Genomic DNA, 27,526 nt, shown 5'->3' on the forward strand with positions numbered 1-27,526 from the left:
TTTCTTTCTCTTCGTCAAGGACACTTTGTTCCTCTAACTTTTATGAAGCAGAAGTCAACACAATTTTTGTGGTTACTCTGAATACTTCTAAATTGTCTCGTAACTTAATGTTGTGATTTTTTTTGCATTAATCTTTATTATACGAAAATGTAAGTATCTTTAATGTTTCCAGAGTCGTCATTCTGCATTCCTTGTCCTGGTGGGAGAATTATCTCAGGAGAAGGAAAAAAAAAAAAAAAAAAAAGAAAAAAAAAGAAAAAAAGGAAAGAAATTCTGAATAATGAAATCTGTAAAAAGTATTTGTGTTTACTTACTAGTGGAGTTAAAGTATTTTGAGTTTCGTAGAAATATCACCACTATTTATTTAGAAAGAAAGTGCTATACAGTTCTCATATCCTAGGTCTCAACCACTGAAAGAGTTCTGTTTGTGGATGCTTTATGTGGGGGGAAAAACATAATAATAACTTGATCTGATTAAGTTCATAAATCAAGAACACTGTGAGGAAGGAAATTCAAAAATTGGATAGATTAACCAAAGTTTAAAAAGCATCAACATGTACAAGTGAGCAAACTGAAATTTATAAAGCATGGGTAAGAAATTTAGCATGTGTTTTCTTTCACCTTTTCAATTCAGTAATAAAACTGGGATATTATAGTTTCAATTATTTAAGTTTCAATGCAATGACTGCTAGATTAATGCATGTGGCATAATATAAACATATGTTTAATGCATTAAATAGTAGTACTAAATGACAGAGAAAATATTTAACATACTATAATCTTTCAAAGATTCTGTAGAATGCATAGACCCTCTGGCTTGTACTGGGAAAGAATTTTTAAAGTGAAGAAAATGCCAGAGGTTTTCCTTCTAAAATGCATGTGTCTGAAATTCATAAAAATGATTTTCTTTCCCCACTCCCAACAGACAGAATCAGAACACTGTACCATGCAATAGGTTATTGTGCCTTTTTTTGAATAAAGTTAGTGATCTCGATTCAGAGGTGGGGAAAAAAAGTCAGTAGAGGGGGAAAAAGGAAACAGAATTCATACTTGCATACATATATCTTGATGGCAGAGCCAACAAATTAGGCATATAGATTACTCTAGATTTAAAACTTTATTAGACTAAAGAAGAAATCCTTATTCTCCCTCCCTTAAAAGCAAAGGCAGCTTTTATCCACCTTTGATTTTTTTTCTTTTTTTTGTTAAACATTATGGTCAAAAAATAAATTAAAAAAATATAAATTTAGTCTATCAATTCAGGCAACCCAAGATGTAGTGCTACTGCACCACCTTGCAGCAATACTGTATTCATTACTAAAGACTCATTTCAAGGGACAAAAGGCTAGATTAAACAAGAGAAGAAAGTGACCTAAACAAGAAAGTTGTATCAGAGATTAACAACTGCCTTCTCAGCTAATCTTTACTCACCAGCAACTACTACCAATGATGGGGAACGTAACATTCTCAAATGCAAAATTTTAGGGCAGGGGTAGGGTGGGCATAAAGCAGGCTTCCCTTCAGAGTTAGCCATGACCCCATTAACGAATAACTCATAGAAGTGATAGACCATGGGGAAAAACAAAATGAAACAGGAAAATGCCACGGATTAACCCTGCATGAAGAAAATGCTACAATGTAGAAGCTGTACTCCCAATTGAAAGTCATTTTTTCCCTAAAGAAGGTCAGAATAACTTTAAGTTTTTCAAATGCCAGAATATTTGACAGATATCAGAAACATTTACTTAACTGATTCATTATTTCACATGTCAAAACATACCCCATGACAGTTACCTCAAACATTTTCTGTGGTCATTTCTGTAGTCAATATACATTAAAACCCAAACTCCTCTCCCCCCCGTAATTTCAAATCTATGAAAATGGAGCTTCAGTGATACATTTTACACATCTTCTATCAAATTATCATCAGTCCTGTTCCTCCCTTCCCAAAGAATAGTAAAAAAAAAGAGAGAGAGAAAAAGAAAAAAAAATCAAACATTTAGTTTCATTTAGTTTGAATAGGACATTATTGTACTTCTGAATTGCAGAAGTGAAAACGCAAAAAAAAGGGAAATCATTAAAATTCCACATAGTTTAAATATCTATTGTAGTAATCATCCTGGAGGAAGGGAAGCTGTTCAAAGCTTTACCACATCTCTAAAACCACTCGTCAACTTGTGTTTCCATAATAAGGATTCCTAGAGTCATCCTACATATCCAGGTAATTTTTTATTTGGGGGAGGTAGGAAGCAGAAGGACAGGAAAGAGAGGACCTTGGTAGGTGTTCATTTATTTAACTGATGCCATGAATTTAAAATGTAGTGATTTTCAAGATCTCAATATTGCGATTTCCATATAGGTACTATGCATGGACTTTCAAAGATTTTTTTTGAAGGCCATTTTTAGAAGGACAAAATACTGAGACAAGAAGAAAGTCAAACCAACTTTCTCAAACACAAAATAGTGTACAGACAATACAAGGTTTATGAGAAAGGTTTTTTCCAAAGATATGCTGCATAACCATGTTCTTATCACACAGGTCTAAGTTCTACATTAGGGCATATTTCTATAGAACTTTATAATTCAGATGCTAGGAAACCATTTTAACATACAAGTAAGTTTTGTAATTTAGAATATCAATATGCTTTTGTTCACAATCATCTTTTTCAATAGGCTATTTTAAAGAAAAAATCCATTCAACAAGTTTCATTTGACTTTTACTCATGGTTGAATACACATGAAATGTGCTTTCAATGCATAAAAATCACAGTGGATAGCAGCAAAGGACTTGGGGGAAATTAAAGGAGAATTTGATCATTCACATTGTGATTAATCTGCACATTGATGAAAGATAGCTATTTCACACTTCTAAAAATAAACTTGAGATCATTCTTTCCAAAAAAAAAAAAAAAAAACCTCCCAAAATACACAAAAACCCCCAAAACAAAAACCCAAATGCATTACTTCTTTTACACACAAAAATGTAATATTGTTATGGCAGCAAAAGATTCTGATAATAATGAAAGTCTGTAAACTGTAATTCAATCTCTTTTTGTTGTTGTTGTTCCCAAAGTGCAAGATGCAAGATTCCCATAAGCTTTCAGTAGTGCTTTTCTTGTAAATAATCCTTCATTTTGTTTGGCAAAGGCAGTTTCTGAATCAGGTCTATTCTGGTATACTGACGTATTACGAAACGACACAGGTACTGCAAGGAACGCACCTGCATAAATCGGGATACTGGATTTGTCAGTCTCACTGGGTAAGTTGCAGATCCAGGCAATCGGGATCTCGAATAGCAGAAAGCTCCATTTTCAGAGTCCCTGATTGAATGTTCAATTAAATCAACTATAGATGTATGTCCCTCCACATCTGGTTGTTCATAAAAGCTAAATCTACCATTTGAATGTTCAATTCTAGTGTGAAGCGTTTTTCCATGGGAACGAAAACTCAAACTTAAAAGGTAACGATCATCAGAACTATCTCGAACAAGAAACGAGCCATCAGGCACATTTGCTAATTTTCCCTCTGCCTCCCAACGTGTAATGGGGCCCCAGTACCATCCTTGTTTTGCAAGTTTTTTCAGTTCTTCTGTGAGACTTGTCACAACCATAGGACCACTGTTCTGTACAGAATCATAAACTCTTCCAACTCCAGGGGCAGTGTTAGGATCAAAATTCAAATGGCAGCGCATACTTTCAGCCACGTGGCCATCTGTGCCATTCAATCCATTAAAGTTCCTTTGGATTTGATTATTCTGCATTGGAGGTAGCAAAGGTGAGAGTGGAGGGACATCACTGTGATTGACTCTTGGGCTTTGCAACATGACTCCTGTGGTACCAATCAACAAGCCATTCACTGACTGGTCCACAAAGATATCTGGTGCAACAACTACATCCTGATCCACTTGACTCTCTTCTTCATGGAAAGCATTTCCACCCACTTGAGATGAAACAGTTGACACTTCCATGGGTGAGGAACTATCCAGACAGTAACTACGCGATCCTTCCAAAGGATACATTCCCTCATCTAAAGGCACAGTATACTGAATGTAGTCCTGAGGCATTAATCCAATAACTACAGGCACATGTTCATCAATATGAAGATGTAAGTCCCCATTCTGAGATTCTGTATTTTTTAATGCATTATTTTGTTCCTGGAACACGTTATCGGACTGCAAGTCATGGAAGTCCTTTCGAACACCATTCAGTGCTGGGCTTGGATTAGAGGAGTGGACCAAGGCCTTGACTTTCACTTCCATTTTGATACAAGTCTCCTCTGAATTTGTAGGTCGAAGGGGCCATGGAGTTGGACTATAATGGTGATTACGGAGGGAAGTGGATCTTAAAGGTCTTTGAGCTCGCACATCTTTGAAGGTTATTGGAGCAGAAGAGGAAGAAAAAGTGTCATCATCCGCAGAGCTTACAGATGGCGTGCTGCCTTTGCCTTTCTGCTTTTGTTTTGCTGAAAGCCTCCTTTTTAACGTACCCATTAAGCTTTCACTTTTTGATCTATTTTTGCCTCCTTTTTCATCTTCACTATTGACTTCACAGCTAGCCAAATCTTTACCATAGCAGCTGCCAAACAAGGAATCATCTTTTCCAAAATCACTTAATGAAGGCTGCTGAACCACTACAAAGTCACTTTCATCTTTGCTTTTATTTAAGTTAAAGGACTTGCGAATTGTTTTGAGACTAATTTTCTTCATTATGACAAGTTACCAAGTCTGGCTGATCAGCAGTGCTTCTGGGGATAGAGTCCTAACACATGCAGAGCAGCTTCTGCTTCATTTGTGTGTTTTATCCAGCCTCATTTAACTCCAAGAGCCATTTCCTGGAAACAAACAAAAAACAATTAACTTCACAAAAGAAATAGTAAAAGTTATCCATAATCTCCCCCTCCCCAACAAAACAGAAGTTGTAGTACTTAAATAATGGGCATCATATAAAAGTAAATATACTTGAAAAAAAATCAAACTTAAACCCATAAATCTACTGATCTGTCTTGAAATTCTTCAAGTCTTTTTCTGTATTTATAATCCAAGTTTATACATAGTATATATCACATATATATATATACACATGCATAAACACACACTCATATATACACACACACAAAAATGCATTCGTATATGTTTTCATATACAGAAACATCCCTCTTTTTCAGCAGGCATCTCGTAAAAGAAAAAAAATATCTATAGAAGACAAAACTACAGAAGCTATTACAACCAACAGGATTCATATTACAGGTTAAACTGATTAGTCCTAAAAAGATGGTCTTACAATGTCACATTTTGTTTGCACAGGAAAATTGAACAGTAATTGCACAATTATAGAGAAATTAATTGTCCAATAAATTGAGTTGAATTCATGCAAAATAGCATTTATTTAGAGCAAATCATAGGCATCCCTTCCCAAACTTCTATGAAAGGAGATGAAACATTTCCAAACTCTGTTTTAGGCATGAAGGAGGCCAGAACACAGGCACTCCTTGCCTAGTGCTAGTGCCTTTCTTCCTCCAACACTTCTGCCAAATATGCCTACTCAAGTCCCAGGTGACTGGTCCCACCTGGCACCCTCCAGAGTCACGTTCCCCATTCTCCCTTCCCCAAATTGATTTTTCTACTTGAGAGAGGAAGAACAAGAACTGGAAGAGAAAAGGGAGTCATATTTGCTTGTCTGGTTTTGTTGCTGCCAAGTAACAGCGACTGCCTTCAACAGTAGCCTTCATTCCATGTACTTCCAATTAGATAGTGTGTTAGCAGGATGAGCTACTCTGACAGGAAGACTCCGTGATGAATATGGCAAGCTGGAGTAGACTAAGATCACACTTTCAAGTCTTTTCAGTGTAGACGACTGTGGGAGAGGCAGAACCCTTACATATGCTCTTTCCACTTTCCTCCCATTAGATCACAATACTTGCAACAGAAAAACAGACAGCGAACAGAAATTAACTGCATCAAGAATATAATTTTCTTAAATATCTGCAAAAAATCAGTGTAAAGGAATGAACGGATAATCATTACTATATACAAACAGCAGTTCATTGATCATTATTTTGATCCAGCCCTACTTTCATGGTAGAAACACTGAGAATTCCCTCAAGAACACAAGGCTAAAGGATCACACACAAAACTATCTAAAAAAAGTGCAAGGAGCTGTTCAAAATCTAAAGATTCTGAACTGCAAAATACCCTACTTTTAAGTGAAGCCTTGCTGCTGGGGGAGCAGGGGAATTATTATTCTCATAAGCAGCAGAATCCCACAGCTTGATTTTTCTATGGATTTGCTTCCTAGTTCTTTTTTTCTTCCAATTCCCCACACTACCCACATCACAATACCTCAAGGACCTTGAATACCAGCCCAAGTATTTTATTAGACGTTCTCACTTATTTTTGGCATTGCTGAGCTTTAACAAGTCTGACATGTTAGAAATGTTCATTTTCCCTAAAAAAATTTGAAGTGAATATCGAGATATGGGTATGTTCTTTCAAAAATCAAGATTCTACTTTTTTGTTAAGGTAGATACATGCAGAACTATCAAATTTTGTTTTTGTTTTTGTTTTTGTTTTTTTTTAATTACTTATGCTTAATAGGAGCTTTGTATATTTTGAAAGAATTAGGAACTATGGAAATGACGAAAAATGAGTAGAATAGTTGAAATATTTCAAGGGGTTTATATGCTTGAAGTCTAGAGTATCAAAACAATTGATGAAGTACAGTAATTAGGAAAAAGCCACAAATACAGAAAATGGGAGAGCTACATGTCAATCAGAGGTAGACTCAAAATGCCTCACCAGCATTCTGTTCCTAAATTATTTGGGTTTTCACAACTTACCAATTTACAGCCCTCATCATATGTTTAAAAAAAAATATGTAAAAGGAGTAAAAAAGATAACTTCAGCATTTTATGTGATTCTTCATCAGAGTAAATCAGAGCACTTGCTCATTTGGTAAATTTAGCTGTGCCCATGTATTTAACACCAGGCGCCTCAGAACACTCACATTAGCCCCACTTGTGAAACCCACAATGTTCTCAAACCGGTTTCAACTAACATCCATGAGCTGATATTGTTTCTGACTTACCAAGTATGTTCTCCTCATCCTTGCAAGATGTGTATCATACTGCTTGCAGTTCCTAACCCTATAAAAGCAAACCCCAAACGAAGCAAAATCTGCCTTATGAACTAGGAAAGAATCAAAAGAGAATACAATCATGTAACTCAGTACACAGATCCCCAAACTAATTGACTAATTTTTTTAATTGGTGTGCTTAACAAGAATTAAAATTAGCTAAAATTTGGCTGAGGGAGCTACACTTCTTTAGCTTCTCCATAACTAAAAGAACTAAGCAAACCACTTTAAAGAACAGATTTTTATCACCTACTAGCTTTTCTGTATCAAACTGTTTTTACAATTGAAAATCATGTATCTAAAAATAATCTCGGAAGACAAATCTCTATGGTAGCACAGAGGAAAAGCTGACATTTGGTACTTTGAGAGCGATCACTGAGCATGCTTGAGCACAAGTGTTTTATTTGTCAGCCTACCTTAGTAGCCAATATCTTTATCAAGCAAAAAGCTATCCAAATACATAAATCACTATTTGTATTTTTATTATGTTTCATATAAAGAATAAAGGCTTGAAATTCAAATGAACTGCCTCTGTCACAGAAAAAAATCTGCATATATCTAGAAGCTCAGTTCATTCTCCATGAAAAGACAGTAACATCTTGTGAATACAGTCCTGGCCAAAGCTTACTGAAGTAAACTGAAGACACTGACTGATTAGAGCAAGACTGTAACCAAATCCTCCGTGTAAGAACTACTCAATGTTTTAACATCCTTTAGGATTTTGTTATCCAAGACAGGAGAAAGCAAAAATATTCTGAAGTCAAATTGTTGATTCAGATATGTTTCCTTCTTCATATATCTTTAAGCAAAAAAACAGTAATTCTGCATGACATATTCATGCATTTTAAAAGCCCTTTATAAAACAAGCCTCAATGTAAAATTTATTCATATGCTTGCAGGAGTAAAATTATTCACTGTCTATATCTAGAAGAGCTGAAACAGAACAGCTAAGCATGCATTCCTTCCTGGAATATATTAAAATTAACTGCTGAATTTCATCACAACTCTCACCACTGCAACAGCTTCGCTAGTATTCTGTAAGAATTATGGTATCACTGAGGTCTCCCACAGATGTGCTATTCCAGTGCCATCTGCTGTACAGTGAATTTAAAAAGGCTAACTACAGATACCTCTAGAAAATCTTTTGGTAGGTATTTACAAATATAAGCAGACTTTAAACCATGTTATAGTACTCCCAAAACATGACAATGATCTAAGTAGAAATACTTGGAATATGTTTTTCTTTTTTAATTATTTGCAGAAGTATGAGGCTTTTTTTCCCCATTAAACTCTTACTAAAATGTATCTATCCATTACTGTGAAGGTGTATCAACAACAGCACCTTAAGTACTCTGGAAAATCTGAAATCTATAAATTTATTCAAGAAATCCTACTGTCAATTCCTTGATGTTACTTGTTAAAAAAGCTGTTCTAGGTAAATATTCCCATTGATTTTACTTTATTACTAAAGCTATTATATTAGTGAAATTTTCCTTTTCAAAACCAGCAATAGAAAATGCTGGCTCAAGATATTCTTCCATCTAGTTACAGCTTCAGTCCACATCAGCATAGAAGTTATACATAAAATATTCATTAAATAAAAAAGAGATTAAATACCTATTATTTCAAACACTAGCAGTTTCTGATGGAACATATAAGCTACATGGCAGCTTTCAGCTTTCTTACTACATGCCACTAACATATTGAAGATGTGTTGCTTTTCCCTTCCTTGAATTTCAAGTAAATTCCTACATCACGTTATTCTTTAATAGAGATTTTAAATAAAGCAATTTAAATTTCACTGCCTACTCTTATGTTGATGCTCCATGCTACCTTGAAAACAACAAAACAGATTAATAGTTTTAGTAGTGGCTTGTTTGGTAATGGATGAGCACTGATATAAAGTAAGAGTGCAAATTTTATAAAAGCCCATCCCATCCCCTTCTACATGGTTGCTTTGCTACTAAGTATAAAGAAGCTCACATAATTTCATACATAACTGGAACGAGATTTAAAAAAATGTATATAAAGGCAGATCAGAAGCCCATCTGATAATACTTTGTATTCCTTCAAGAGTATTCAAGAGTACTTAGAACCTCCTATTTTAAGTTAAAAAACCTGAACTCTAAGCAGAGATTATTTAAACTTCCAAGATTTGAACAGCTAAGGGAAGTATGGTTCCTTTCTTTAAAGGCCACGATAATTTAGTAGGCATTATACAGATCCAAGTTTCAAGCAAACAAACAAAAAACCTCAACAATAAGTCACATGAGCTCTGCTATTTTTTCTTTCTTTTTACAAAGGTTAAAGTGAAAACAGTCCATAGGCACTAATATTCTAAGAACTTACAGAGTAATCCTAATAACTATTTACAAACTTTAGCAGAGAAAAAGAAAGGTATGCCTTTAGTAATAACCAGAATAATAGAGTAAAATAAAAACAAAAACTTGATACACAAAGGGATTTTTCTTCACCACCATTCGTGGTGGATGTGAACCGTATGCAAAACCAGTAACAAAACTATTTAAAAAGTCTGAATACCTTGATTGCTTGCCTCTGGCCTTCTTTTAAAAAAGGATGTCCCTTGACATCTGGACTGCCCTGACCTTTTCTACTTCATCCATGACCGTCTGCAGCAAGTCCTGTTCTTCTTTCCCATATTTGGTTGCAGGACAAATATTTCTAGCTGATTGGTAGCTTTCCTCTGGGGAGTAAGTGAGGAGTGTTAAATAGCATCTTTGTATTACAGTTCATCTGTGTATATTCAGTCCTGCGACTACAGTAATTGCATAACTACAAGAGCAAAAAACTAACATTAACTGGCCTCGCCAGAGGTTCTCTTCCCTTTACACAAAAATGGCTGTTTGGGATGCCTGTCTGCTCCGGAGGTATCGCAGGCACGTGAACCTGGTATGTTAAGCCAAAGCCAGGGCTGGCTGACATAAGCACAATGGACTGAAACTGGATCAGCACAAGCAGACACACACTCTCAGCACAGCACCACCGCTGTTAGAGCGGGAACCTCCGGGGGACGTGCGTGGATGACAGCTACAACAGTCGCTGTTTCAGCTGCTCCTGTTAAATCTCTCACCAACTGGGAATCGACATGCAAACAAGGATGAGGTAGATTCTACTTTTTATACATTCACTACTAATAGCACTAGGACCTTTTTTTTTTTTTTAGCAAATGTCCAGTAACAATGTACATAGCTAATGAAAGTTTTATAGGGACAAAAAAAAAAAAAAAAAAAAAAAAAAAAAAAAAAAAAGAGAGAGAGAGAGAGAGAGAGAGAGAGAAAAGTACAGGGTAAAATAAAGCCACACATAGGCTAAGACCCCGATGAACTGACAATAATAAGGAAAAAAAAGAAAAAAAAGAAGGAAAAGAACCTCCAGAAAACCAATTTATCCCACAGCACTAAAAAAGAAAAAAAATGAAACACTTTTACTGAATTAAATAAGAAAAATCATCCTATATGTGTTTCATTGTAGGAAATCACTTCTACAGAATACAAGTAAATCTTTTATTTTTCTTTTTCATACAGCTGTGCAGAGGCAGGCTAAGAATGGGAACAAAACTCAGTCAGGCTCTGTCTTTATTTCTTGTTATTTTACAGGACTGCAGCAGCCTGTCTTGCAGCAGGCTGGCTGTCAGCAAAAATTAAGTTTAGCTTCACAAGCAAAGATTAGTTTTATTGGGAGATGATGAATGAGAATTCCTTTTCCAGGTAAGGCTCAGCTCACTTCTCCATCTTGGCAGAAGATGAATATACCAAAATATTTTTCCTCTTTTGTAAGGTATGGTGGTATCTACAGCATGATAACAGGGAGGCCCATCTAAATTTTTCATATATACATATATATATATATATATATATATATATATACACACACACACACACACACACATACACACATTTATATAAATCTTATACTGAGGCACGTATATATATAAACCCCATAAATAGCAATTATGTAAGTACATATATAAAATATAGGTATATCCAGATATGAATATCTATGTAGCTATACATATACATGTTATAGTTATGCTATCCTCTTAAGCCTTTATACAGTCATGTTAAGGGTCAAAGAAACTGCTTACAGAAGTCCAAGACTCCAGTGCTCTCCAAAACAACTTCTCAACATTAGCAGTCAGCAACAAAATCATGTTCTGTAAAAAGGAATAATTTTTAAAGCAATTTCGCTATAAAGCTAACTATAGAAGCCAATATACAATCTCCTACAACAATAAAATGCCTTAGGCAAGGAACAGATTCTGTGCCTACTTATTTGAGAAAAGATGACAGAGTATTTGAAATGTATATAGGGAAAAGGAAAGGAAAAAAGAAAGATAATCAGTAAACCCATAAAAATTTGCATTTCTGTGCTTCTTATTATAGAGCAGTATGCATGAACACGTGAATTCTGGCATATGTGTTAAAAATATATAACCTGTCAATTCTATGGATGCAGGCTGCACAAACTAATTCTAGATGGAGCTTGTTTCTGAATCCTGATGCATTTCAAAAGTAATTTTAAAAATCATAGAATCAGTAAGGTTGGAAGGGACCTCCAGAGATCATCTAGTCCAAACCCCCCCCCCCCCCACTCAGCAGGGTCACCTACAGCATATTAGACAGGGTTGCATCCAGGCGGGCCTTGAAGATCTCCAGAGAAGGAGACTCCACAACCTCTCTGGGCAACCTGGTCCAGTGCTCCGTCACTCTCACAGGGAAGAAATTCCCCCTCACGGTCAGGCAGAACTGCCTGTGCTTCAATTTCTGCCCATTGCCTCTTGTCCTGTCACACAGGACAACTGAAAAGAGTTTGTCCTCGTCCCCTTGCTGTCCACTTATTTTTAAAGCATATTCCAGAAAGACAAAAGTAATAAACCAGAACACTTTCTCAAAGTGATTTTCTGGTCAGCATTAATCTGACCTTTCTTTTAATGTTAACAACTAAATAACATGAATTTTTCCTCGCCCCCAAGTCAACTCCACAGCACACCGCACAGGTACTGAAGGGACAATACAGAAACACACCCCTCAGTTAACGCATACACATGCTAGTCTGTACTCAGCGAAACAGTGCTAGAAAAGTGAAGACAACCTGAGAAGAGGGAGGGAAAAATAGGAAAAGTAATAGAAACAGAAGACCCTTGCCATATTTCTGATTGTAAAGGTTTACACAAGATCACTGTATTATTTGCTAGTATAAACACTTTTTATATTGCTGTTCTAAGTTAAAAGTGAATTTGTAATAAAGTTTGCTTTCTAATTTATTTGACATGAAAATTAAAATTAATTACAATTTCAAAACTGGAGGGTTAAATAGCACTTACACAATGTAACATCAAACAAAAAATATGACCGATAACGATAATTATTCTTTCCTAAAGTGCAATATGGAATACTTCCTTCTTAAGGGATAGAGATGAAAAATCTAAGCAACACTTCAGGAAAACTATAAAGTCACTTTCATTAAAAAAAATAGCTTTCATTTTAACACTTCATTAGGTACACACTAGCCAACTAATGGCTTCATATCTTATTTGCAAAACTAGTACCTTGACCAGCAAGTTATAAACTGCTAACTTTCTCATCACCATTTATAGTTATCTGACAGATAATAAGAAACCCTCACCTGAAATACATGTAGGTAAATTGGCCTTTGCTCCTATAAATAACATTCACCTGGGATCAAAGATTTGCAAAAAGAGAAACAAAATTCTGCAAAAATTCCTGCAAGGTTCTGCAATTACTTGCAAAGTGTCATGGGAAAAAACATCTTTGTAAGAATATACCAAGATCTCATTAATTAAAACAAACTGGGAAGGAACAAGCTCATCTTCAAGCCATAATCCAAATTTAGATATCTGAAATCTATCTCACTTGTAACAAAAGAAACATTGTTGAAGTCTAAAAGAGAAATTTATTCCACACAAAGTTCACTAATACTTACATTGCAAGAGTTGAAACTCAAGAAGAACAGGCTTTTAAAGTAAGCAAGTGATAATTAATAGGAAAATTCAGCACGAAGAAAGAAAAAATAAAGGACTCTGCTTTTCCACCATACCAAGCACATTCATATTGTACCACTAGAGTATCCATGCTTGAAGTAAGATTCATTTTCCTATTTCAGTCTTCTCTAGAAGGCCTGTATGAACACATGGTAATACACTATTCCGTACAACTTCTGTATCTACCACACTGCCTTGGATCTTGTGATTAATTATGGCTGCACCTGTGGCTTCAAATTAACCTCAGCTGGGTAAGTTTCTGACAACAGGCTGGATTACCTTTTAATTCCATGTAGTCTTAGTTCTCTCTAGCTGCTGCCCCCACCACCTCTACCATTTCACTTTCAATAATAATAAAAGCTTCCTTTCATTTGAAGATATCACTCTATCCTCTCAATTTAAGCTACGGTGCAGCAACCCTGTATTATTTTAATCCAGTTAACCCTAAGTAAATGGAAAGATTAAATGGACCCCTTTATGGTCTAAGAAGAAAGTGAGCACACTTAAATTAAAGAGAAACAAAAGTGGAAAGATCTTTCAAATACCATCTGTACAACATTCACACAGACGAGAAATCTCCAAGTGTGCAGAGGAGGAAGAAGCAGTTAATAAAGAACATTCCTTAAATTCACAGAGAGGAAGGAATTAACCTCTGTTTTGTGATTTTCTTTACTAAATTATCAAAGATAGAAAGACAACACACTTGCTGAATACAATGACACCGCAAAGACCCCCCTCTCCTTTTCCACCAGACTGTACAAAAAGTTTAAGACCAATATGGCATAATACTTATATATAAGGCATTCAGCTTCCATACAAGTCAAATATTTAAGAAGTTTCAAACTCGCAAAAAGAATCCTACTTCTGTAGATTTGCTTTCTTTTGTGCATGAAAAAATCAGTTGTTATCTATAATTCCTAATAGCGGAAAATTCTAGCAGAATATAAACAATGACAACTGATACTCTATTCATTCCCTGGGGGTGCAAAGTAAAAGGAATCTTCTTTTTTGTGAAATTCACATAATAGAAGTATAACAATAAAAAATATGCACCTGTTCAAAATTAAATACATTTTAAGTGAAATACAAATACAGAGAGTAACTGGCGTTGAAAGGCACTGGCTATGTTAAACAATAATTACTTTCAGTCAAACAAGGACTTCCCAACCCTTGAAATAGTAACTAAATAAAATACATTTCCATATGCCACTGTAACTCATACAAACTACAGGTTACTACTCAAGAAACTTAGTTCTCTAGCCACTTCTCAAAGATTCAGAATTAAACTCATATTCACTGAATATAGTTTGTTTTAGCCCTATTTCCTATAGGCACAAAGCTCAAGCAAATAAGGCTTTTTGTGTCTGTGTGCATTTCATCCCCTTCAGGGCCATAAAATCAAAGTTTTACAAATAAGCAGACAGGTAGTATCTCTACTGAGGGAACAGCCACAGCAAAAATTCATATATTTTTAAGTGTATAAAGAGTCTGAAGCAGGGGCATTTCTAAATACTGGAAAAACCTATTCTGTAGCTCACTTACATCTCCAAAACCAGGGAGGAAACTAGGGTTTAACAGTTTCATTCCTCAGAGAACAACGCGTTTTCACAAAGCTGCTTCACTGTAATGCACACAAAAATATTTTTATCTACAATCATGAATATATTGTGTATGTTCATAAGAAGCAAAAGTGACTTGCTATTAAAAATATTAAAATTTGAAAATGTTCTCTATATCACATTATTTCAAAATTTCCTGAGAGTTTTTATTTCTGAAATAAGTAAGTTTCACTAGCAAGTTTTCACTAGTAAGTTTTCCTGAAAATTTTGAATATAATCAGGTAAATAATCAAAGATAACTTCTATAACAATTTCTGGTGGTCAGTAATATCCTTTGTTTTCTCCCTTAAGCAACAGATACTGAGAAAATCGTTTCATAAACTTTATCTGGACTATGCATATAGAAAATGTGTTATATAATTACATTAAGGTTAAACGATCAAGAACTCAAAAGTTGAGAAAAGACCAAAGGTTGCCTGCACGGGATGAAAATATTTACATTATTTCTACTCTCCATCACTATTTAAAATGCGTAGCCCTGTCATTTATTTATAAGATACTAATTAAACTCCAAATTCTAGAGCCTACAGACAGAATTATTAGCCTCATTAAGGAAGTTTTTGCTGTCTCTGTATCTTACAAAGAAATGTTAGCACATATGTATTCAGTGGTCTGCTCAACACTTCATGAGCCAGAACATGAGAGCTCAATTTCCGGCATTTTCTTTAATAGAGTTACAAGCTGAAGACCAACTGTCTTTTTACTTCATAGTAACATATGCACTATCAGACCAAATCAAGGACATTAATTTGGAAAATTCAATTCTGAATTTTCACAATTTAGAGTTTTATATATATATATTGAGAGAGAGAAAAGAGAGATTTTGACTTCTCGAGCTTTTGAATAATTACCTGCTTAAAAATACAGTCGAAACATACCCATCTCTCCATGGAAGCATAAAAAGGCAACAGAACCAAATGAACACTGACTTAAGAGTCAATTGCCACCCACTGTGGACAGTTAGCAGATTGGTTAAAACCTGTGGTCCCTTTCAGGCATTTTCAGATAACGCGGAATAAGAACACACAGGTCCTTGGGACTACCATTCTGTGGATGAACAACCTTTTCATAATACCTGTCCTCTATTCAGTGATGAATCAACTTTAAAAATTTAAAGTTCATTAGATATTTTACAAAGACTTTTCAGCCCAACTGCTTAATGTTTATCAAAGCAGTAAGGAAATTAACCATTCATCTTATAGCACAAAGAAGCATCAAGTAACCTTATCAGGAGCAGAAGCTCCATCAATGGTATGTATCTAAAGGAGTTAAAAAGAAAAACAAGAAGAAGATACAGAAGATAGAGGAAAAAACAAAGAACCCTTCAAAGTTTATACAAATCGCTAGGGAAAAGGTAACCTGCAAAGCAAGTTAAATTCAGACTAACAAATAAGTCAACAATACTTCTCTCCAGAGCCTAAGTTTCATATGCCATCAACTCTGAGTCTGCTAAGCTGGTGTCTCCAACCAAGCACAGCATATTCTCACAATTCCTATCATATTCAGCCGCTGACACAACAGATCTGAGGCTGATGGCCTGCTTTCCAAAAATGCAATTCAAAGCAAAGTACATTCTGACAAACTGTAAAGGTCAGAACCACAAACAATCTTATCAAAATTCGAGATAAAACATCTCATTTTTGTCTAAGATTTTTTTTTCAGTGCCTAGGCACAAGACACTCCTCCAAAAATCAACAGAAACTGTAGGTAGTCAGGACATAGTAGGTGAGTCAGCCTCCTAAAGAGTCACAAAAATAAGGACCTCAAAATCAAAACCCCTCTCCTCCACATACACAGAGCTGCTTAATCTAGGAAGTACCTAAATTCCAGAGGGATTGTTTTTATTATTATTAAAAACTCCTCAGTAGCCCTTAGCCTTATTTTTGCATGTACAAGTAGAAGTCTTTAATCTTAACAGAACTGAATCAATGCCTACCTCAAGGCTAAGCTTTCACCTATCTCCTTTAGCATGTTCTGAAAGTGAAATATGAACCTGCCAATCATCCTCTCACAGAATCATACTGAATAAAATACATTTGCAACTACATCATGAGTCATGGATGAATGATCATTTTACCCCTCTGCAACACATAAGGACCTTGCACTACCTGAGGGAATTCAAACCACAGATTTGAGCAACCTGTACAGCGGTCCATTGTGGAAGGGAAACTCTCACTTCTTGATTAAAATATTCCACTGTGCAGAGATAGTTCAAGAGGTAAGATGAATTGGGCCAGGAAGAAGGTCCCAGGTTTTCCCCCTCCAAGGCAGCTACTTAATCCTCTGGGCTGAGAAAACATACCATCTTTAGCTCTTTCCTTTTTGACTCCATTAATCTTCTGCAGGACAGAATAGCTTTAAAAAGGAATAGAAAGTATTCCCTACTTCAGAGCAGCTGACAGGCACTCTGCAGAGACAAAGGGTAAAGGAGAGAATTAACTTGACTATCATGTTCTGAATGAGGGCTTTAGCCACCAGGCTATCATAGCCTGTACTTTAAATCACTGGTAAATGAGGTAGATAGCGCTTGCAGTTTGCAAAACCTGCATGTGCAAACCACAAAAGGGATTTTTAGCTATATATTTTTATGTTTAGTTTTATATCGCATTGCAGATGAATTTTGTCATGTGGGCCCTAAGCTGAACGTCTGCCTATTATGTGGCTCCCCACGAGAGAACAGTAACAACAATATACTTCATTCATACACTTGGGATTCCATATTAAAGGCAAAGAAGTTAATACATCAAGTGTAAAGAACCCACTCTTGCACACAGCTATATTTTTATTCTGGAATACCTATGCTATTTAACAACATGTAATTCAGCAAAGATTAATATCGGTTCAGTCTAGGTTTTCATTGTACCCTACGAAAGGAAAACTTAATGCAAGACAAAATCTTTGAGTGAGCAACATTACCGAAAAAAAGTGTTATTAATAACTCCTCTCCAAATGATTTCAGTTCTATTATTAGGAACACTTTATCTATATGTAATAGTTACCACACTGTTTCTTAAATCCTTCTTCATTGCGCCTTTAAGCACCTACAGGTTAAGGCACAGAGAACCAATATGAACACCAAAAAAAACCATGTTCAATACTGTATAAGGATCTTAGACAATCTCACCAATTACATACAAAGCATAACATTATCAGTTAATATTATGAAAGAAGGTTTGAGTGATACTCTTCTTTAAGTCTTAAGTCTTTTTAAACCAAAGTTCAAATATTTTTCACTGAAATAAAAGTGCTCATTTGCTGTCATCAGAAATTCAAGTGACTTAATACCTCATACAGATCAAGATAGCTTTCATTTCCCATTACTATTAAATAAAACTATTCCTTTTTAAAGAGGTAAAGAAAGAAGTAAACACTGAAACTGACTTACAGTGTTAGTCACAAGTTAGTATGATAGAGAAGCAACTTAATCCACCATGTTGAAAACAATTTTCATTTTAATCCAATCCAAAAAATCACTTCAGGGGGATGAACAGGACAAAGTTAATTACCTTTCAATTGTTGATCTGAAAGTATTTCTTTTGCATGAAAGGACATCCTCCATTATTTGCACTTACATAACATAAATGCTTATCTTAAAACTACCAGCTCTAATAATATTTGGTAAGTACACAAATTCCCCTTTGCATACTTGTAAGTACCCAAATATTATTTTTAAGCTCCATTTAATACAATCAAATTGGAGGTGGGGAGAAGAGAAAAGTGTTTCACTCTTCCAAAATTCAAAGCACCATGAGATTAATAATATTTTAAGAGCTATTCAGTTTCTTCATTTTGTCCTTTGATGAACCAATACCCAAGTAATAAAAGTAAGCCTAATATTTAATGTTTCAGTATCGAAATAAATTTCATACAAGACGACCAGGGAAGGCTTATGTACTATCAGGTTTTTAGGGTATAATATGCAAAAACAAGACTGAAGACCACTCGTAATATAGTTCTCTTCTGCACTATTAAGATTCAAAATTATCTGCTCATCCCAGAATCTCCAGCATTTTATTTCCCATCTTGGATGCTGCATGAGTCATAAGTTAACTTTGCCTGGCAGTTGACAGCCTAAGACATTTTTAAACCTTTGTATGAGGAAAAATCCTTAAAAATGAAACATTTGAAAGTGATCCTTCTAAACTGTTATGATTTATTAAGTGCATATTGCTCATTTAAAAAAGAAAAAAATCAGTATCTGTATTAAAATACATACAGGAAAATTAGGTTAGGCTCACTGCCAATCTGAAACCAATCTGAAATCCAACCAGTTTTATACCAAGAACGTTCAACAATGTCAGATAATGAAAATCAGTCCTTACTGTCAGTGATACAGACCTCCATAAAGCAGATTTTATTTTACAGACAAATCACCAGAACAGAACCAGAAAAAAATAAACCACTTCTTCCTTCTGTTTAAAGATGAGGGACCTTCAGTCAGTTTGGGGCCTACCAGGAAAAGGCTTCTTCCTCACCGAGTGCCTCTTGTGACCAGCTGCTCTTGGAACACTTCTTGCAGCAGAACCTTTATCTGTCAACTGGAAATCATACCCAATTGGTGTGCATTGGCCTCTCATGCTTAAGAACTGACTGCTTTTCCAAGTTTTTGTGACTACTGTGCTCTATTACAGATATTAACTGAAGTCTTATGTTTGGGAAAATGAGAATGTAAAACAATTTATTTAAAATATTTTCCTTCCCATTTTCATTGGCAGAAGGCTTAGTAAGAACAAAGAGTAAACTAATTATATTCCTTCTGGTTTAGAGCCCAAACATATATGGGAAACAGTAGACAGGGTTGTGCTCAAACTACTGTCAAATATACATGATAAACACACCTATACAGAAACTATTATCTCCATCTACTCTCATAAAATTACTTTGCTATTTTGTTTCCTTTACAAGAGAAGGTGAAATTTTACATTGGTTCCTAAATTTGCAGCCCTTTTAAGTCTGGAGGATGCTTTTTTTAAAAAAAAAGTACATGCATTAATCTGCACAACTAGTGCCCTGACATGCACTAGTTGGAACTAGTGGGAACAGAATTTTGACTGCATTTGCAAAACCGCATAGGAATTTTTTTTATGAAGTCCTGATTTATCAAACCTTTTTCAGGACGGTACCCATTCTGGCAGGGCTTAGCCTACATGCAAATTTTCTAATTTTGCATCAAAATTACAGAGGCTCTTAATTATTCATGATTAAGATCAGGGACTTCTACTTTTTCTCCTACACCTGCACTCCAATCACCTGGAGACAGAAACATCCAGCTACCCTGGCTGGCCCATCTGCTAGAGAGATAACACTGCAGTTTAAGTTTTCAGACAGACATCATTTTGTCCTGATGCACACTGTAAAATGAATTTAACATAAAGCAGACATTTAAAGTAATAGGATTGCTCAATGTACGTTATATTTAGCTTGCCCATTAAGAATTGAGGCCTTACATTGAGCAACTTCACACTGGTGTATAAATTCTCATATGCAGGATAAGAAAATAAGTTTTCACTATCTATGCAAAGTAATATACTGCACGAGATTGACAAAAAATTCAAAACCCTTACAGGAACCATCTCCAGAAGCAGGTCAAATGTCCGTATAGCCAACAGTATAGAAGCTCTGCTGTGAAAACTAGCAGAGCTCTAAGGTTCCAGAATGTAAAAATTTATATACATCCACGCAGACTATTCTGTTTTTTCTCTTGTTCTCTCTGACATACATTTAAATTCACACACACCATAAGTAAAATGAAAAAACCTGTGTTAACCCAATTAAAAAAGAGAAAATAGACACATACTTTTCAATGCTCATACAGAGAATCTGTATCCCTGTTTTTCCATGTTAGACACCACTTAAATTACTGCAGATTTCAAAAAGCACTTATTTTTGTAACACACGAGATATCAGTCAGTACTGATGTAACAGCCCCCTCCTGCGTTTTTTTTGGCCAACACCAGATAGATTACAAACAGGACTACTGTACTGGTCAGTATAGATACCCTTCCACCCATTAAGTAAGATACTGAAGTAGCTATTCATACTTCTGTTTTCCCAAATAACCAGTTTTTTTGCAAAAAGATCATCCTAAAGGTCTATGACTAGTCCCAGGGCAGTGTATGTGCCTCAAGTGAGAGCCTACAAAAGCTTTATTAATACAATCAGAGAAATACTGACATAAGCTCTGATAGCCTGTGCTAATCTTCTTGAGAATCTCTGCAGCATGCTATTGAAGAATACCTACAGATTCTTGTAATCTTTCTTCAACAGAATTCTGGGAAGGGGAGAAAGTGCTTTCTTAGACATGCTTACTGCTAATCAACAGCTTCCTTCCTTCCAAAAGCCAAGATGAAAAGCTAAGTTTCACAGAATTTTGGATCAGCATGGTTTTTGCCTCTGTTTTCCACTAGAGTAAGGGGGGGAAGAAAACTCCAGAAAAAACATACATCTACCTTGCGAAGATCCAGACTTAAGAACTTGCACATAACCAAGAGACTTGCATGTCTGAATGCACAAACCAACTATTCTGGAATCTGTCTCTCTCCGAGCTGACCAAAATTCCAACCTGGAAAATTTTTCCCAGCACAAGTTTCATCAAACCAGGGTGACTGCACAAGCAGCTTCTGTTCAGCATACCCAGTGAGAATTCTGCAGTCAGCAACTTCTCACTAGCTCTAGCAAGAAGAGCTTCACCCCCAGTAAGAATCCTACCCTGTTTTGGGAGTACAACTTTCACAAATCACATCCTGCAAGGCAAACTTCAACAGTTTTTCTCTTTCTGTAGTTCAGAACTTCACCATGATACTACTGGTCTCTGTTTCTTTACTTCATTTATTAAACCTCCTATGCTGATATTTGACTACTGATCAAAAGAGTATATAAGGGATTCTAAAGGGTACTAAAGCCAGAAACTCAGTTAATATTACAGATTTTTACTGCCCAGTACTTACTTGCAGCACTTACCAAGACAAAGTCTGGTGAGCTAGGATTCTCTAAATTAGAAATAACAAAAAACATAGCAAGCTCAACCACTTCTTCAGAAAGATCTTGGGATCAAACAAACTTGCTTAGGGATTGCTTGGAATAGCCCACTAATTCCTGCTCAACCTATTTGAGGAATGCAGACTGCTTCAGAGTAGGGATTTTAGGGGGGACTGGACCCTTACTCAGACACCAACAAATTGTTGTTTCAACACATTTACCACACAATGTCTAGATTAATCAAGAATAAAACAGAGATCATATGTTGTAAAAACACTTGATTAGAGCTCCATTTCCAACAATGTTGGCATCAAGAGCAGCAACTGATGTACTATTTTAAATACAGAATATACTAGAGGTACAATAACAAAGGTGTTAACGTTGCAGTCTCAAATCATAAAATCAATTTATCTGAGTTGAATTCACATTAACTTGAGACCATCGAAACCTTATACAAGTCTTCTTACAGATTGGTATCTTGTAGCACGCAAGTTAATGCAAATACAACTGCTTATTATATACTGCTTTGGGAAGCAAACAAAAATACCACAGATCAGTATGGTTTACCTAACAATATTAGGGGTCTTTATGTTGTTGCTGTTGTTTAACTTGAGACCACTTAACAAGCTCTGTAAAAATACTGTAAAATCTACCATTTACGCCTTCACTGACAGAGAAAATGGCTCTCCATCAAAATTATTTCACAGCAGTTTACAGCAGAATTATTTGTTTCTTACAACAAAAAATCTATATACTTTACAAACCTAAAATTTTCTATAACTGCCAACCTACTACATTTGGCAGATTAAAAAAGAACAGAATACTTCATCAAAAGACAGGAAGCTGCATCTGTTATATGCAGCCTATCTACACACTATAGGAAGCAATGCTTGGAGAGAATCACACGGATAGAAATGCCTCTATATGGCATCCTCAGGTTGGGATTTCCTGCAAGCAAGATGATGTTCAGTGCAGTTTTGAAGCCAGAGGGAGACAGTCAGCTAATTTATCAGCCTCCTTGTTAAACAAATAAAAGACTTGGGTTTGACTTGTATAGTTTTCTTTACAATACAGCAACCAAGAAACAATTTCTTAGGTAACATGTGGCTTACATCCTTGTCATAAATGAAGCCAACTAAGTTCCTGAGAGTCCAAAGTGTTATGTGAATGATTAAGGACAGGGAAAAGAGCCAGTAATTTCCACAGTATTTTATCTTAATATTTTCCAGAATAAAGTTTCATGACATATACACGCGTGTGTGCGTGTAAAAACTTTAACTGTATATCTGGGTCTTTAAATATGCATTACAGCCTCTAAAAAAGACTGGTCAGATTTGCAAAGCCATACACCTCAAAGCTTGCTGAAATTATCTTGAGCTGCAGATGCTTATTGTTTGCAAGCCTGCACATGACAGGTATGGGTTGAAGACCATGAAAACAGAGTAGAAATAAAAACTGGAGAAACTTTTACTTCGGAGAGTTTAAGAAGTCTTACTTTCTAACACTTTGATCTCAAAGTTTTATGTCTCACAACAAGCAGACTAAGTCATATTCTGCATCATGTTGCCTTTTCAGAATCAGTCTGCGTAAACTCTGCAAAACATTTGTGCAATCTTCTTTATATATTTGATACATTAAACAACATTTCACATGCAGTCGGTTTTCCATTTTCATCTGGGGCCATAAGGCAAAAACATTTTGTTGAGGTTTTGGTTTTAAATGCCAAAGTGGGTGACATGTTTTTATTTTAATACATAGAAGTTATTAAGCTACAGGGGGGGTGGGAGAAACAAAACAAAACAAGCAAAACCCAAGAGTCATAATGAGCTTCTGGATGTTTCAAAATTAATCTAAAATAACTAATGTAGAAGTTCATTCAACTTACACAATAAAGAATTCAATTCAATTACTTCTAGAGGAAATTGCAAAAACAATAATAGAATGTATTTTGTATCAATAACCTTTACCTGCTGTTTTATCAAAAGCATATGTATTTGAGTGGTATGAAGCTGCTTTTTAAACGTGGATATTCCATTACAAGCATTCATAATTTTATTATCTTCTAAAAAGCATACTGCTGCATGTATCTTGCCACCTAAAATTGTCAAGGAAAATTTTCAGGACAGGTTTGCAGAGGGATATTTACTTGCCTATTGTTACTACAAATTTATTGCGAGGCACAAGGACAGAGGCTGATAAAATCTAGGAGCTCTGTGTCAAATACATTTATTGTCTTTTGAACCTGATACGTATTCCCAGAAAAATAAGTGTACATTAAAACAGAATGAAAATTTAAGTTTTGGCACAAACATAAGGATAAGGAACACTACCAAGACAAAAAAAAGGAAGAAACTCAAAGTTATGTATTTATTCTCAGTTTAACACTTTATATTACATAAACACACATTTATTAAGTTGGCAAAAAAATCTCTACTCAGCCTTTCAATCTTTCAGTCCCAATCCTATCCAACTTATCCTCAATGCATTTTAGTATTAACAGTCTCAAGTCAGACTGTATTTACTTTTATACTACTTATTCTTCTCTCTTGGAGCACCACAACTGCTTGAGCTACCCTCCTTGGTACTGTTGCTACCACACAGTAAAGCACAACCAACGAAAAGCTGACCTACACACCAATAATGACTGGCTTTCTAGCTATCTTATGCCATCACTTACCTCCCTACAACACTTAGGACTACTCAAACACTACCAAAATAGCACTGTGTAGGCCCAGGAAGGAAGTAAGGCTACAGTAAATAAGGCACTTGAGTAAGGAATTACCCTGAACTGTGGCCTCAGTTCTGCCAGCAATAATGCAACAAATATGCAGTCAGCTCAAGGTAACAATACTACAAGAAATCTTTCTAACATTGATGTTCAAGTTACTGTATGACTACAAAACTTTTCCATAAGAAGTGGCAGACAGAATTAACTTACTTCACCAAAAAGAACTTTTAATGAGTTCACTCTCTCATTCCACTGCTTCACTGTGCTGAGCAGAATTAGGATGTATAAAGTACTTGCAGAAGGACATGGACCAAGCTATCCTTTCATCAAAATGTTTTGAAGAGAAATCCAAGCTGTTTACCTGACTTAGTTCACAGCCTATGATCAAAGAAATTAACAACATGGTCTAAATTAATATACATCTTTGCAGATTTCAATGGGACAACTTTTGGGAAAGTTTGAGGATCACATGTTATTTTTCTGAAATTGCAAGAACACTTCTGATGCTGCATCAGAAGCATCATGCAGTGACATGAAGAGACACTCACAAAAGCTCTGGAAACAATACAGGGCTGCTTCCTTAGCTTTCCATAGCCTTGAAACTTCCCAGGAAGTTAGCAAATGCAGATATCTCTATCATACCACTATGCTGTGACAACTCATACTTCAAGTACTGAGGCTTAATTTCATTGAATTTTATCTGTAAAAAAACCTCTACCTAGATCTCAGAAAACTCAGTATATAGGAAGTACTTGATGAAGCATACACAGCAGGTTAACCAGCTTTAGGTAAAAACTCAGTTCTAAGCATAGTGCAATGCCACAACTGCATGAAATTTAGACTAGGAAACGAAGAACACGTTAAATACTTTAATGAACACTTCATTAAAGTATTTTGAAAAAAGCAGAAATTTGCCTATGAAAAGTTACACAGAAAACTGTGAGCTACAATTACTGTCTTACTGTACAAGACTCCAAAAATGCTTAAACATTCTCCACTGGTTTAAGTCCTCCAGCCAAGCAAAATAATTTATTTCATAACTACACTGAAACTTCCACATTTTCAACAAATTGAGAATGGGTTTATTAACATGAAACAAAAACAGTACTGTTTTTTCCACCAACAGCAGCAATCTAGAAACATTATCCCTCAAGCACTTCTGTAGACAGCAGCTTTCTCTAAGAAACAAGGCCTGAAGTAGGCTTTTTTAATAATAATAATAATAATAATAATAATAACGAAGGTCTATTAAGAGATTGGACTTAGTGTAAATACTTTTGGCAATCAGGAAAGAGGGGTTGAGACACATTTGTGAAAGGACACAGAACTTGGTAACTGGAAGAGAAGCTTTCCCTGACTGAAAGGTATGCTGCTACCAGAGTCTGCTCCTTGACAGTGTAACCTTCTCTGCAGAGAGCTGTGCTCAGAATTAACATGATTTTGAGAAATACGGGGAGAAAAGCCCAGATAATAAATGAAAAACACAGTCACAGCACCTCACTGACAAACACTCTCTCCATCAACGTTTTGGAAGGGATTTTTTCTTAAGTTGAAGGCCAGGACCAGTTGTTTCTGCTGGAAATGGCACCGTTAGGGAAAAAGAACACACACACACACACACAAAAAAAAAAAAAAAAAAAAAAAGAGAGAGAGAAAGAGAGAGAGAGACAGAGAGAGAACAGCAGCCGGGAGGTCAATGAAAAGCAGTATTTTAAAAAAGTTTTTTTCTTGCTTTTAAGCCAAGTTTTTAGGTGCCCGCTCTGACAGAAAGCCACCCGCGGGATTACAGGGGCGCAGCGGCTCCCCTACCACCACCGCGACCCCCGGCTCTCCACCCTGCCCGGCAGGCAGCAGCAGCCCGGCCGCCGGTGCGCCGCCGCTCGCTGCCTGCCCGCGCACCCCGGACACATAAAATGGGGGCGAGGGAGGGGCGCAACTTCACCGCCTTCGGCACGAACGCGGTTAATTTGGGCAGCGGCGCGGGGGCCCCTGCGGCGGGCGGGGGCCGGGAGGCAGCAGAGGCCGCCGCCGGCCGCCGCTGCCTCCTGTCACGGCGCGGGCCCGCCGCCACCGCCATGCAGGCCGCGCCGCACCGCGGTGCCTCCGCAGGGCCTGGCGCCGCCGCCGCCGGCCCGGGGCGCCGCGCAGACAAAGGCGGCGAGGCCCGGAGCAGGGCCGCGGCCCGCGGCGAGGCCGGCGGCCCCCTCGCCGGTTCTCCCCAACGCCGCGACGGCGCCGCTCCCGCCGCCGCCCGCGGGCGCTCCCCCCCCGGAGGCCGCGGCGCGGGCCCCTCCCCGGGCGCCTCGGTGCGGCCTGCGGGCCGGGCGGCGAGCAGCCGCCGCTGGGCCGCCGAGCGGGACTCACCGAGCAGGAGGAGGAGCTGGCGCTGCTGGCGCTCCTGCGGGGCCCGGCCCGGCTCCGGCTCGCTCCCTCCCTCCCTCTCTCCCTCGCCGTGCCGCCGCCGCCTCCCTGTTCCTGGCGCCGCCGCCGCTTCCTCCGCCTCCTCTGCCCCCACCCCGCCGTCCTCGGAGGGGCGCAAGGGGGCGGCGAGCCCGCGATGGCCGCCGCCTGCCGCAGGGACGGCTCCGCCGCGGCGCCCGTACAGCCGGGCGGCGGGGCCCGGCCGCCCTCCCTCCTTCCCTCCTTCCCTCCCTCCCCGCCCCCTGCCGCCGCCGCCGCCGCCTCCCTCGCTGCCCGCGGCCGGGCCCCTCCCGCCGCGCTGCCCGGGGGCCGCGGGGCCTGCGCGGGGGGCGGCGGCGCGCGCGCGGCAGAAGCCCGCTGCCCGCCGCCGCCGCCGCCGCCGCCGCCCGGGCTCGGAGCCCGCCGCAAGGCGCTTTCACGCCGGGCCGTTCCCGTGGGCCGCGCGCGCTGCCCGCGGCCCGCGGGCTTGGCCCTCCCCCGTGCGTGTGTGTGTGTGAAAACGGGGCGTTCAACCAAGAGCGACAAAGCGGCCCCTGGTCTAGGATGTGCGAGAGTGACGGAGGTGACCGGGGCGGGGGGGGGGGGGAGGTGGAATTCAAACCCGTGGGCAAATACGGTTTTAAAAACT

General features: G+C 37.7%; 1 protein-coding gene across 4 annotated transcripts; it reads right to left on the reverse strand.

Annotated features, from left to right (window-relative positions):
- Positions 1 to 709: 709 nt before the first annotated feature.
- Positions 710 to 26,941, reverse strand: SOCS6 (suppressor of cytokine signaling 6). Of its 4 annotated transcripts, XM_062568099.1 has the most exons (4): positions 11,236 to 11,283; positions 9,672 to 9,834; positions 7,083 to 7,183; positions 710 to 4,830 (listed from the first exon to the last, which is right to left on the reverse strand). In XM_062568099.1, exon 4 carries the CDS (start codon positions 4,703 to 4,705, stop codon positions 3,101 to 3,103), a length of 1,605 nt encoding a protein of 534 aa, XP_062424083.1. In that variant the 5' UTR covers positions 4,706 to 4,830; positions 7,083 to 7,183; positions 9,672 to 9,834; positions 11,236 to 11,283; the 3' UTR covers positions 710 to 3,100. The 4 variants fall into 4 exon arrangements, with proteins under 4 accessions (XP_062424083.1, XP_062424082.1, XP_062424085.1 ...); XM_062568098.1 differs by lacking the exons at positions 7,083 to 7,183; positions 9,672 to 9,834; positions 11,236 to 11,283 and adding an exon at positions 26,842 to 26,941; XM_062568101.1 differs by lacking the exons at positions 7,083 to 7,183; positions 9,672 to 9,834; positions 11,236 to 11,283 and adding an exon at positions 25,974 to 26,021.
- Between the last annotated feature and the right edge of the window lie 585 nt (positions 26,942 to 27,526).

This window comes from Rhea pennata, chromosome 2, assembly GCF_028389875.1.
Source record: "Rhea pennata isolate bPtePen1 chromosome 2, bPtePen1.pri, whole genome shotgun sequence".
In the NCBI taxonomy this organism is placed as follows: domain Eukaryota; kingdom Metazoa; phylum Chordata; class Aves; order Rheiformes; family Rheidae; genus Rhea; species Rhea pennata.

Bases quoted from the DNA above. Each gene is read 5' to 3' on its own strand.
- SOCS6 (XM_062568098.1), bottom strand. From the start codon at position 4,705: ATGAAGAAAATTAGTCTCAAAACAATTCGCAAGTCCTTTAACTTAAAT.